Raw genomic sequence first — 15,102 nt, forward strand, 5'->3', positions numbered from 1 at the left:
TAAGCACTACCATAGAGAATGAATGGGGAAAGTTAAGGGAAGTTAAGCTTAACTATTTTCGGCTCCCGCGCGGAGGCACGGGTTCGATCCCGGCCAATGCAGACCACAATTTTCACCTTTTAAGTGTGAAAAAAGTAAATCCCGATACAGTTTCTGCTCTCCATGACTTCCATAAGAATTTGTCTCCATTACTAAAGGAGACCAGCAACCGTTTGGTTACCTAAGTTCTTCAAAATATCTTCTTTTGTGTTTAACAGAAGAAAGATACACAGGTTTGTAGCAACATGAGAGGAGGAAGTAAATGATGATTCATGTTTTTGGGTTTTTTGAACTGTCCCTTTTTAAAGCTTTGGGGCGGAACTCATTACTTACATTGAAAAACTTGAAAATTTGTTTCCTCAACATTTTTGTCTTGTTTTCCACAAAATTCATAAATCAAGTCAAGCACATTTACTGGACAAGTCCCACGTTCTGAGAAATCTATCAAAAATCAAGTGAGTTTGTGCTTAAAACAAATATAACAAAAATAATTGTTTTCCCTTCCTTTCATTTTAATCATGAACGCACTTCATTTTGAAGAAACAACAAAACAAGGCTCAATATTTTTAGTCGCTTCCCAATTAAATGCATCGTGATTTTAAAGATGTTGATATATTTGTACTGGAAAAACAAGACAAAAATATTAAATTAGAAAATCTGTTTTTATTGCAGTGTAAAACGTTATGGTTATCACAGAACATAAGCAGCTCTCTTCACACAGCTGCCGTGCAATTATGGGTGCAGGGCAGGACAAGCGTCATCTTGTGTCTGATGAGCGAACAGAGCGAGCTGAGTAGTATTCATTCTTGCTCACCATAAATTTTTAAATGGTATTTTAATCACAGGTTCCATGGGACATGATTTCTGAAAGATCATGTGAGACACTGAAGACTGATGCTGCAAATACAGCTTTGATCACAGGAATAAGAATAAATGACAGTTTAAACACATATTCACATAGAAAAACAGCTGTTTTAAATGGTAATAAGATTTGACAATATAATGTTTTATTATAGTTTTGATGAATAAATGCAGCCTGGTGAGCAGAAAAGATCCTCTCAAAAGCATTTTAAATAATCCTAATTCAAACTTGTACTGACTGGTAACATATTCACAATAAATATTTTTAATCAGGTTACCACTATTTAACCACTATTTATGATCATATTTGGTTACAGTGACACTATTCTTATTTTTTCAAACTTGTACATAATTCAATCCATTTATTTTTGATCAGCGCTTCGCTACACAAACATACAAACTAGTACATATGCTAATACTACATATTATTTATTCAACACGATTACCTCATATTTCTTTCAACAGAAGCATGATTTCTTAATGACTCGCAGAAAGACGATCCTCTGCCGATCCATCAGGTATATTGTGTTGATCATAATACGTTCTGTCTCATAATACATAACTTATTGTGTCAGGTTATTATCTGCAGCTCACGAAACCCAGACGCTTTCTGATTGTTATGTGTTTGTATCGTCATTGTTTTTTTGTCTTGCAGTTTTTTACTTGTTAAGTTTTGAAATATAATTTATTTTAGGTATTTTATATGCTCTGTTGGTGGGTTTTGTTGATGGGAGGAGCATCAACTGAGAATATATTTTTAAATAAGATATCATAGTATAATTATCAGCAGAGGCAGGGATGTAAGACCAGAACAAACACACCCTGCATGACTTATATTGCATTCTTTACTTCTGCATAACTAGGACTATTGAAGTGCCATAATAGGGGTCAACTCCAAAAAAATAATAATATTTATTACTATATACTATATATATATCCTTAAGTTTTTTCCCACGTTATAGCTGTCGAATATAAAGAAAGTACATTAGTTGTGGTGAACTCAACACAATCACATCTAGATTGATTAAATCTATTTTCAATCTGAATGCGGAAAATCGAGAAAACCCTAAATGGGTAATTGGATCAAATATTTGTTTCAGTCCAAGGAATTCTCGTGTTATTAGTATTATTAAATTAATATGAAAATACACCATGGACGTTTTTTGTCAAAGTAAATATTGGTTTTATATCTGTTGTGTTAGTATATTGATAAATTAAAATTCAGTAAGTAGTCATTTGACATGGATAAGTGTGTTTAGGGTTCAGAATATATAAGATGTTTCTACTTTCGTCCCTACAAGCAATGGTGTGCTTTGATTTATATTTCCAGTTTTGAAGCTACTCTAGTCACTACGAGAGCGACTGTGAAAGAAACAAGAGCGACGGATGTGAATTAGGGACTTTTATTTTGGCGTGTTGGTTGTGAACGTTCATACGGCAGCGCCCGCGCTTATGCCGTTTCTGTGTGTGATTTAGGGACTGAAGACGGTTTGAATCTTAATTCATTCAAATGTAAAATTCGATGTAAATGGTTTTAGTGACTGTATTGTTTTTGATTGAAAGGTAAGGCGCGAACGTGAGGTAAGTTGACAGAGGAAAAGAAAAATAAAGCTTGCGCTCATATAATTCTCTCTATCACGAATCCAGTTCATGTACTAAAACCGAATTCAGTCGCTGGCAAACAGTGAAGGGGGATAACGGAAGCTGTCTGAAGCTCCGAGTCAATTGAATCAAATGAATCTCTGTTCTGAAATCAATTCGCCCGGCTACACGAACTAAACATGCTGGACAAAAACGACAATAACAGACACAAAACATCTGTAAAGACTCTTCCACAGATCACTGAACCCTATGGACGTGATTTTTGTGACTCATCCAGAGATCCAGTTGTAGGACGGTCTTTTCTGTTAATTAATCGTCTTAATCATGGGTGTAAACAGGCGGGGAGAGCATCCTGCTGAGATCACTGTTATAAAGATGGCAGTTATTTTACAAGGAGGGAGAGTGAAGAACGTGAATGAGATTGAAGACACCTCAGAGTCAAACAGGAAGATACTGATGGAAACACCAGGTGGGGTTTTAATTCTCAAAGCTGGCGTTCATTATACAACGTATACTCCAGGGCTGTTGAATGCTTGAATCTGATTGGCTGTCGATATGATCTGAGGTGTGCGGTTATGGTTATACAGGTTTATTTTTTTCTTTTATCTTATTGCTCTATTAATCTTGACCGTCATTACCCAGTTACACAATTGTAACATAAATAAGTGAATAATAATGCAATAGAGTGACGAAAACACTTGAGTGATTTTTGAAAATCTCCGCCACGATCAAAAGTAATATTACTACTTTCATTTGCAAAGACAATGAATCAAGTGTTAGTACGTATATAACTTGGTGATATTGAAGTAATATTGCTCAGGTGTGAACTTCACTTTAGCAATGCATAGTGTGAACCCAGTGTTTAAAAGCCAGAAGGTTCATAAATAGGTTTATAATGAAAGAATTCACTTCCACTGTTCGAAAACTGAATCATTCGGAGACGACTATTTTGAAGGGTTCAGTGTTTGGTCGTCACTACCGAATGGTTCAAGGCTGCCACCTTACAGGTGGTTTTTATTTAAATTTTATAGTTGAATGTCTTAATGTTTGAATTCGGTTTTTAGTTTGCCCATAGTGCTGCATCTCTTTGTGTCGTTTCTATTCGGACCATGGACCCACAAAAACCAGTCATAAATTAAAAAAAAAATTAAAATTGAGATTTATATATAACCTGAAGCTGAATAAATAAGCCTTTCACATTGATGTATAGTTTTTATGAATAGAATAATATTTTGCTGAAGAAATAATTATTTGAAAATCTGGCATTCTGAGGGTGCAACAAAAATCAAAAAATATGAGGAAAAATCACTTTTAAACTTGTCCACAAGGAGGGGGGGGGGGGTATATTGCATGGCATTAATTACAATTCTACAATTAAGTTTTGATAGATTATGGTGAGGAAACTTACTAAATATCTTAAGTCGCACATGATCTTGACTTAACATCCTAATGATTTTTTAGCATAAAAGGAAAAACAAATTATTTTGACCCAACAAAAAGTCTTGTTGGCTCTGTGCTATAAATATACCCCAGAGACTAAGGACTGGTCCAGGGTCCCATATTGGGGTTATATTCTATGAAGGAAGAAGAGAAAAAAAAAAAGGTGCTTGGGATAAAAAGTGCGTGAAAATCTGGGATTTTAACTGAAAGGGGGGCCTTTCGAAAACCCTGATTAATAAAACACAATCCATGACCTCAGTTGTGTTGAAAACATCTCTGGGTCAGTAGGTTTTGTTTTGTGCACAATCAAAATGGTGGTGTTAACTTGTATATGGGTCATTCCTGGTATGCGGGTAACATTTGGGCGTCACAAGTGTTGGGAAAAACAGGTATATGATTTTTTTTTTTTGGCCTCTTCCCAAAATAGTGCCATGGTTTTAACTATTTAGGAAAATTACCCAATATTGGTCAAGCTCGGGGACTCAAAAAAATAATAAGGATAGGTCGCTTGGTCAGAGACTGGCCATGATGAAAAATTCCACCCTGTTAGGAACATCTAGATAGTTATCACAAACAGGTTAATAATCAAGTGCTGAGTGTGCTGGTCTAATCAAACTAGGAGAAAAACTGTTGCCTTGTTTGGTTGTTGCTGTGGAGGGAAACGATGGTCCATGCTCGCTAAAATGTATTCCAGCGCAATGCCGAGGAGGTGGCCGCCTTTCTGTTGTAAGAACAAACAGGGAAAGAAAAAACCATCATGAGGCTTGGTGGATGAACTTAAAGGATCTTCAGGCTTCAAAACATTGAAAAAGATAAAGCGGATAATCATCACGGAAAAACAGATGTGGCCGATTATGGTAACAATATACCCCACGAAGAATGAAATTATACTCACTGGGTTGGAAATCAAACCTCGCTCTTCTGCAGTAGCCCGGTGGCGACACGGAATTGAAGGAGAGACGAGTGATCAAGACGCTGCATTCGGTGGAGCAGCAGGTGACGGGTTCCTCCACTCATCGAGGATTGAAGTTGGACAGGGACAAACATTGAAGCTTGTCATACTCTCCCACGGAGAAATAAGATGGACAAACCAGCCATAATAATTCGGTTCACTCAAACAGGAAACATAAGATGGAACTGTTGAAACAAGGAAGAAGGCTGAAGGGCACGGATGTGTATCTGAATGAACACTTGTGACAAAGAAAAACGCTGACATTGCCCAGTAAGGGCCCGTCTCCTTAGAAGACAGAAAAAAATACAATCCACATGGACATCCAATTATAAAATATTCATCAAGACGAGTGGAACACCAGAGCAAGCCAAAGTGCAAGTTATTAGGGATCTGGGATCTGGAGGAATATCAGTAAGGACAAAGGAGACAAGGTAATGCAAATTCCCAGGAGTAAAGAAAGAATGAAAAGATCATAAAATGACAACTATGTCAGCTGTTGAAAATAAAAAGTTAGGTACATCGGGATTAGAAAATTTTGTATATACTGAGTATAAAATGCAAGATATAACATTAAACCGGAAAATAACTTACTTATTAATATTAATAACAGTTGTAGATATTATACAGATGAGCAATTCAATATAACCTTCCAACTAGAGCAAGATATTTCAATAATCCACTTTAATAGTAGAAGTCTATATGCCAATTTCCAAACCATTAAAGATTATTTAAGACAATTAAAGTTTTAAAGAATTTATTCAGCATCATAGCGATTTCAGAGACATGGCTTAGTGATGAAAAAGGGGTGGACTTTGAGATTGAGGACTATGAATTGAATTATAGAAATAGAGTGAATAGAAGTGGAGGAGGTGTGGCAGTATATGTGCATAATAGTCTGAAGTATAAGGTGGTGGAGGGTATGACAGTAATTGTCGAGGACTTGTTGGAATGCATTACAATAGAAATTTGTAGGGAAAAGTCAAAAAACATTGTTTGTGAGTTGTATATACAGAACCCCTGGATCAAACATTGTATTATTTAATGATTGGATGGAAAAAAACTATGCACAAAAACATCGCAAAAGACTATGTTCATATGTGGAGACTTTAATATAGATTTATTAAATTCAAAAAAGCACAAATTGACAGAAGATTTTATTAATTAATGTATAGCATGGGTTTGTATCCAACAGTCAGTAGACCCAGTAGAATCACATCTCATAGTGCCACATTAATTGATAATATATTTACAAATAGTATGGATAACAATATAGAGAGTGGACTATTGTATAATGACATTAGTGATCATTTACCTGTTTTTATTGTTTATCATTGTAAGTATAGAAAACCTAATGATATTAGTTATGTCACATCATACAAAAGAGCAAGAACGGTAGAAAACATAAATGCGTTCAAGAGTGAATTAATGGAACAAAATTGGAATATAGTATACGAAGAGGATGACATTGATAAAGCGTATAATGAATTTCTAAATATTTTTACATCATTGTATGATAAAAACTGTCCTGTAAAACAATATAGAAGGAAGCATAGTAGTCAAACAAATAGTCAATGGATCACAAAAGGTTTATTAAATGCCTGTAAGAAGAAAAACACACTTTATAGACATTTTATTAAATACCGCACCCAAGAAGCTGAGAATAAATATAAAAAGTATAAGAATAAATTAATTAGTATTATGAGGAGGTGGTAAAAAAGAATATTATAATAAAATATTAGAGATTGAATACAAATAATATGAAAGGTTTATGGAACATTCTAAATGGTATAATTAGAAATTATACAAAAAAATATAAATAAAAGTTATCCGGATTATTTTGTTGATAATGATAAGATAATAAAAAACAAAGAAGATGTGGTTAATGGTTTCAATTATTTTTGTTTTGTAAATGTGGGACCAAATTTAGCAAAAATAATATAAATGATTCAGAAACTACAGCAGGGGTGGTGGAGGATCTTTAGGATAGAAACCCAAGCTCTATTTTTCTAAGAGAAGTGGAAAGGAACGAGATAGTAGACATTGTAAGAAAGTGCAAAAATAAATCTTCTGTGGATTGGAATAATATTGATATGAGTTTAGTAAAAAAAAGTGATTGAAGAATTTCAGAACCATTAAACTCATATTGCTAATTTGTCTTTCAACTTGGTAAATTTCCAGCCAAAATGAAAGTAGCGAAAGTAAATACCATTATATAAAACAGGAGATAAAACACCTTTTCACAAATTACAGGCCCGTTTATATACTTCCACAGTTCTCTAAAATCCTAGAAAAAATGTTTAAAGAAAGATTAGATTATTTTATTGAAAACACACAAATTGCTTGACGAGAGTCAATACAGATTCCGGACAAACAGATCAACATCTTTAGCGTTAATGGAATTAATGAGGAAATTACAAATTGTATAGATACTAAAAAATATGTGTTAGGAATATTTATAATTTAAAGAAAGCATTTGATACCATAAATCATGATATTTTAATACATAAATTAGAGAGGTATGGAATCAGAGGAGTTGGATTGAACTGGGTGAGTAGCTATTTGAGAAGCAGGAAACAATTTGTGGAAATCGGTGATCAAAAATCTGTATGTATGGATATAACTTGTGGAGTACCTCAGGGATCGGTCCTTGGCCCAAAACTCTTCATAATGTATATTAAATGATATTTGTAGAGTATCAAATATATTAAAATTTATCTTGTTTGCTGATGATACAAATATTTTTTGGGTTCAGGGGATAACTTACAGCAGCTTTTGAATGCAATAGCAAATGAAATGATTAAATTAAAACGCTGTTTTGATGTAAAAATAAATTATCACTAAATATAGCTAAAACAAAGATTATGTTATTTGGAAATTATATTAAAACCTGAAATAGAATTGAAAATTAATATTATTAGTATAGAAAAGAGTTTTACGAAAATAAATTTCTTGGTGTTATTTTAGACCACAAAATTAGCTGGAAACCACATATAAAACACACATATGAAGCAAAAACTGGTAAAGACTATAGCAATATTAAATAAAACATAGATATATTTTGAATAATAAATCACTCTATATTCTGTATAATACATTATAGTGCCTTACTTAAGTTATTGTGTGGAAATCTGGGGAAATACCTACAAAACCAACCTACAGTCGTTATGCACATTACAAAAGAGAGCAATCAGAATTATAAATAATGTAGGATATCTTGAACACACAAATTCACTATTCTTGAAAATCATATATACTAAAGTTTATTGATTTGGTTAAATTTAAAACGGTACAAGTCATGTTTAACAAGCAAGAAATATTTACTTCCGGGAAATATACAAAAAAGTTATGGAGAGGCAGGGTGGGTATAATTTGAGAGAGATGAATTAAACTTTAAAAAGTTCAATATAAGAACTACTCTGAAAAAGTATGTGCATCACTATATGTGGGGGTTGTGGAATAAGTTTGGAACAGGTGTTAAATTACTGTACAAACTTTAAACAGTTTAAAAAGTTGTATAATATTGAGTTACTAAACGGTTATGAGGTGGAACAAAGATAATGAGGGTGGGGGATTAAAAGATTGATTATGAAAGATATTTTTTCTAATGTTTTATTTATTTAATGTATTTGTTTAATGGTTGTTGTGCAATAAGGATGGGTTGTATGTGTGGGATAATTCATAGATGATGGAATTTTGTATGGTTATAGTAAGGGGTGGGAAAATAACAAGCTTTTTGCTTCAGCCCGCTCCTTTTCGAACACATTGTAAATTTTATTTTGATATTGCATTTATGTGTAACACAATTGTTGTATGTTCATATGTTTACTTTATTTTTTATTTTATTGGTTTGTTGTTCGAAATAAAAAAAAATAAAGAAAGAAAGAAAAATAACGAAAGAATAATGACAGAATGTTAAACAATAATGAGCTTTTCTTGGATAGTTATATGTCCCTTAGGCCCATATTATAATTTTTTTATTTTCAAAAATAATAACGGAAACAATTATAAAGAAATTAAAAGTCTTAATTATTAAGAACAGGTACTTGTTGTACCCATTTTTTGCCACTCGGTTGCGAAAAAAAAAAAATTGCCTTAAAAACATATAATAGGGTTAGATTATGTTAGTGCTCATCACATCAACAAAATAAGACAAAAAGTCTGCCCAAAACATTTACCGGTGCTGTCAAATTATTATTTACAAATGGACTTGTCTCAAAGAGGTGGAAAGGAGAATAAAGGGGGTGAACACCAGTGTGAACAGGTTCAACGGTGGACAAAGCTTTCCCGTCATTGTACTGTCTGGTTTAATGTCTGTAATGTGTGGACCTTGCAAACCTATATAACATTGGTTCAACCCAATACCAAAAAAAATTCTTAGAAAAAAAAAATCCCAGAATTTCCTGTGTGGAGGGCACAAAAACTAGCTAAGTGCTTCCTTCTCACACTCAATCATGGTCGGCAAAAAACCTTCTATGTTCACATGGCTCAAGAACTAATTACAAATTATAGAGAGACCAGACATAATAAATGATTTTATTTAATATTTGAGTAAAAATAAAGGGGATTGAATAATTAATTTGGATAACTAGATTAAAAACACAAAAAACCATTGACAAGGGGGAAGGCCCCGTAATGGACAGTGAGTGCCATATATTGTGGTTTTGATTATGATGCTAAAAAATTTATGATGGGAAACAATGGATGCTGCGTTAAATTGTATTAAATATTTAATATTTCCCAGATCCGACTAGTGGTTGGTCTTTTTAAGTTGGTATTTTATTTTATTTACCTCCAAAGCTCAAGTTCTCTACCCGTGGAGCGACCTGGCGCTTAAGGATATGCCCATTTATATATATATAGAATTTGGCTATATACTCTAAATCTATTTATTCTATTATTCTATTCTTTATTATTACTTTAGTCTACTTAGAATTTCAACACTGTTCGTTTCACCATTCCACCCTTGTTTATAGACCTAAAAGGGTTGGGATCTAACAGGATGGAAAAGTTTGAGCCTAAAGTAGCCATAGCTTTTTGAGTGATCAACGTTTAGCCTAGCTACTCTTCTACAGAGTAACAGAACTTTTATGAAAACTATGTCAGATTTGTTTTTACACCTTTTTTTGATAGGAAAACATTTATCCATACTATTATCCTAACAGGGGTGGAATTAAGGGTGGGACAAGCAATAAACACCCCCCCCCCCCAGCCCTTAAAAAACATAAAAAAAAAGCTAAGGGTGGGAGTTTGAAGCCTACCTCAGTTTGTTACAGGTGGATTCCAGTGGGACAAATAAATGATGTCACTGCTTGAACAATGGTTTCAGTGGAAATTGCAGTCGGTTTTGGAAGGCGAGGAAAGTATGTTTGACTAAACGGGTGGAAGATGACTTCAGGGACCTTGTCATTGAAGGGAAAAAACAAACGACAAAAAATTGAACAAACCATAACTATATTTTCACATCGAGTTTATATAATATGATTAGAGGGCAGTTTAGCCTAGTCTATAAACATAATTAAAAACATATTTGAAGGACATAACAAAATTTGAAAAAAAGGTGTGTAAAATACAAATAGTCTTTATACGATATTATCTCTGTTTGAAGTGATATAAAGAAGACCTAATATACAATTTAATGCCATTTCTTATCAATATCTGACTATTTTAGAGAAAAAATATGAGTAAATAAATCAGGGGGACATAAAAGTCCTTGTAAACAGGAATGGACCCTATGTCTTTTTTCGCTTTAGCACCTAATGCGCTTGAAAGAGGAGAGGACGAAAAACTGAACCAATATGAAAAAAGCGAAAGCTCAGCATGAGAAACATTATGATTTCATAACTGGAGAAAAGTCCACAAAAGACTGAAGAGACTTCCTCACAAAACAGAGCTCAGATGAACAAATCTGACAGTCATTTTAACCTGCCATCAGTGTGGAAAGAGTTTCAGTCGAAACGAAACCTTGAGGTCCACATGAGAGTTCACACTGGAGAGAAGCCTTTCACCTGTGAGCAGTGTGGGAAAGGTTTCACTCAAGCTCAAAGCCTCAAAGGCCACATGAGGATTCACACTGGAGAAATCTCTTTCACATGCCAAGAGTGTGGAAAGAGTTTCAATCAGAAAGGAAACCTTGAAGTCCACATGAGAATTCACTCTGGAGAAAAGCCTTATACTTGCTCTCAGTGTGGACAGAGTTTTACACACCATCACACCCTTAGTTCCCACATGAGAATGCACTCTGGGTGAAGCCGTTCTTATGTGATCAGTGTGGACAGAGCTTCACGACAGAACTTGTGAACCTGAGGTATCACATGAACATTCACGCCGGAGAGAAACCATTCACTAAAGACAAACCTTTCACATGTGATCAGTGCGGAAGAGGGTTTCACACTCGCAGGTGACCCTCAATTCCCACTTGAGGATTCACTCGGGAGAGAGAACTGTTTTATGTGTCATCAGTGTGCAAAAGAGCTTCAGTCATAAAAAGTAGCCTTAGTACTCAAGATGAAACTCACATCACACCGAGAGAAGCCTTTCACTCCAAACTGTGTTGGAAAGAGCTTCACACAAAAGGAAATTTTAAGGCTCACGTGAAGACTTGCACAGGAGAGAAGCGTTAAAAAGTATAGAGACCCTTAAGTACCACAGGAGGATCCTATATTTGTTCTCTATGTGAAGGAAACAAGACTTTAAGTGGTTCTTCAGTTTAAAAATTGATCAGTTGAAGGCTCTGTTTACACTTCATTGTATAGAGCAATGGTTTGTGAAGTAGGGAACTGTGTTAAAAAGCACCTCAAGGAGGGCCACTGTCCTCCAAAACCTAATTAAAGCACTTTTAACATAGCCTAGAGGCTGACCGAAGTGCTGTACATGAGCAAAGTTACAAGTGCAATATAAAAATAATCATGAGCAGAATACACACACACCAAATTGGAAACAGAAATAAAAATCAACAATTAACACACATTGAAGGCTAAGGAAAACAAATGAGTTTTAAGAAGAGATTTAAAAACTGGGAAAGGTAAGCTATTCCACAGTCGACCCACCACCGAAAAGGCTCGACCCCCTCTGTGTTTCAGCCTTGAGCAAGGGATTATCAATAAGTTAAGACTGCCAGATCTTAAACTTCTAGGAGGTTTATAGGGACACAGTAAACCAGACACATATTTCAGAGCAAGATTATGTAGACATTTATACACAAACCAAGCTGAATTTTTAAAGCCAATGGAGGGCTCGCAAAATGTGGGTGACGTGGTAATATTTGCAACCATTTTTAAGAGATATAGCCACAGCATTTTGAGAATCAGTTTTAGTCAGAGCTACCTGAGACTTGGAGATACTGTGAAACAGAATTGCAATAATCCAAAGTTATAAAAGCATGGATAATTGTCTCAAGAGACTTTTTTTTTTAGACGAAATATGTTTTATTTAAGAAAGTGAACGAAGCTGGAAAAAACTAGAGGCAACGACAGACAACCCTTTATCACTCACATATGTGACTAAATCTTCAGTCTGGGTGACTAAATGATGTCTAATATTAGCCAATGGCTAATAAATTCTCAGATTTTGCTAACCATTGTGTGAGTTGGAGGTTAAGTAATAAGTTAAGCACAGATCATATTTTCACTCACAGAACTCTCTATGACTGAGCGCTTCAGAGTTTCACTCTCCGTCAAATCAATCTATGATGTTTTTCAGTTCATCTCAATGGATGTGCAGCACACCGTATTTGACGTACCGTAAACTCTAGTGTGAAGGCGCATAAACTCGCCATCGCTTTATATCACACACATGCATAGAAAAAAGACAGCGCGAGAGTCTTGCATAACATGTAGAATTGACGCACTTAGTGTAAATTATATTCTTTGTTGTATTTTCCTGTCAAAATAACAGAGTTCCTTTGGAATTCTTCATAGACTGTATAAAAACATGGACGTAGTGTCCGTGACGTCACCCGTTGTTTTCTGAAGAGCATTTTTGAAGCTCAAAGTGGGCGGAGCAGGGCCATCGCCATTTTGGCAGTGCGCGGCACCACACGTCACTCCCAGATAATCGAAAATGGGCAAAAAGGCGGAGCTGGTTGCTGAAGCCACGCCCACCCAGCTTGACATCAGTGTCAGCAGCGGCAATCCACCTGTCACTCAAGTGGCTACGCCCTTAATTATGCAGAACTTTAAGGCTTAATATAATTTAAATGGATGAGTTATAAAAAAAATCACCCCCCACCACAGTTGTCATGAAGGGCAAAATTAGCTGTATAGACCAAAATCATTTTTGACCAGGCTGTAAACATGTTTTTTTTTTATGCTGTAAAGTTGGGTATTTTGTAACATGAGGAGTCTATGGGACTGACTGTGCCTTTGGAGTGATGAATTGCAGTTTTAGTCAATACTTCCTTGTTTGGCCTTCACAAAGAGAGAAGCGAGGAGGTTATCACTTATATATTCTTCAGCTTTTAGAACCGCCAGGTTTTTCCTTAGTGGTCGGAGCAATCGCCGAGGCTTGGCAGTCTCATTATTCAGCTGACCTATTTATCGTCCCTATTTTGTTTTTAGTAAATCCCAGTTCAAGCATACGCCAGGCAACATAATGATATTCATTAGATCCCAGCAGCTTCATTAATCCCTTAGCATTCATTTTATATTTATTATTATTATCATCATCATCAGTATTTTTGTTAAGTTTTTTTCCCATTTTTTTTACAGAAACACTGTATGACCAAAAAGCTTTCACCACCACTAGTCCTAGTTTCAGTTAAAATGACTAATATTCATGCCTACATTGTTAACCAAGTTTTTAATTTCCTATTGCTATAGTTCTATCATTAAATAATGCTTTGATTTTCATGATATAATGCTTCTGTATTGTTGCTTGGTTAAGCTATAGTGGTTGTGCGTTTATCCTAAATGTATTTAGACTGCTGTTTTTCACTGCAAATACCTAGAACCGGGGTTTTCTGCAGGATTTTGTAGCTCAGGAATTTTGAGCATACTAAGACCTGCTGGAAATAACAAGTGTCTAACATACTAAGGTGGTGATGGGGCAGTGTCCATGATACCATATTAAACTGCCAATTACTTTGTATTCATTTGAATTTTAGATACAAGTTTTTCTACAAAACAAAACGTTTTACTAAAATGTTAAACTTTTACATTTCAGAGCCTTATAAACCATTGTTTAAGAAGATGTATACGAGTCACAAGTATTAATTACTATATTAATTTAAGCAATTATTTTCAATAGAATGACTATATCAATTAAATAAAATAAATAAGGAGTGTATGATAGCAACAAAAAAGTATATCTTCAGTAATTTTCACGGGGTTTATCAATAACTGATATGTTATTGTGCTGAGCAACTCAAGGACTACCGATGGACGAAAACTGACTCCTGAATTTCTCATTATTCTTCACTGTGTAGTCCGTTCACGGCAGTAATAGAAATTAATCATTTCCAACAATTTTTTATAGGCCATTTTTAACCTTTAAAAGCCATTTTTTCTAAGGTGTAACCTCACACCCATCTTTTTTGAGTCTTGCATTTGGGCTTTTAACCAAAGCCAGATGAAATCAAAATATCAGTAAGATTGGTCTTTGCAATTCAGAGGAAGCACCAGGAAGCTGCCTTAAGAGTGGCCATTTTAGATGCATAAACACACTTTATTTAATGCGCTCGCTCAGATCGGCGATGAAATACTTTAACTTTTTAATACATAAGTAATATTTTGATATTTTTAAACATAAACATTGAAAACCTATATTCAAATTTAAAAAAATGAAAATGTACCTTAAATGTGAAGAATTAAAACCACCAGTAGGTGGCAACCAAGTCACTGTTCATGAGTGTGTGTTTTGAACTGAATCATTTACATGGTACGATTCATTCAAAACAGAAACTGCGATCGTAATGAAGCTCTATTGGAATGATTTTTAGTGAAGAAATAGAGCAAAAAACAGAGGAAATCACGGTGTCGCGCATGAAATATATTAATAATAACTTCTCTTGTTTATTGAACTGCTGTATAAATCAATACCTCCACATTTTATGGTATGCTGACTTTTTGGAGAGAGAAAAAAAGCCTCAGCAGCTCAAGTACCCAGTATTAACTATATAAAAGATATAAATATAAGTACTACAGCATATCTGTGTGTATGTGATAATTCTAAATGCATTTTAATAGACTGATTCATGCAGTGGAAAAAACGCA

At 34.6% G+C, this 15,102-nt stretch overlaps 1 protein-coding gene across 1 annotated transcript; it reads left to right on the top strand.

Moving 5' to 3' along the window:
• Nucleotides 1-2,826: 2,826 nt before the first annotated feature.
• On the top strand, nt 2,827-11,140 carry LOC122142843 (gastrula zinc finger protein XlCGF8.2DB-like). Its single transcript, XM_042753892.1, has 2 exons — nt 2,827-2,971; nt 10,827-11,140. Exons 1-2 carry the CDS (start codon nt 2,827-2,829, stop codon nt 11,138-11,140), a joined length of 459 nt encoding a protein of 152 aa, XP_042609826.1.
• The last annotated feature ends 3,962 nt before the right edge of the window (nt 11,141-15,102 follow it).

This window comes from Cyprinus carpio, unplaced genomic scaffold (genome assembly GCF_018340385.1).
Source record: "Cyprinus carpio isolate SPL01 unplaced genomic scaffold, ASM1834038v1 S000000204, whole genome shotgun sequence".
Taxonomy (NCBI): Eukaryota; Metazoa; Chordata; class Actinopteri; order Cypriniformes; family Cyprinidae; genus Cyprinus; species Cyprinus carpio.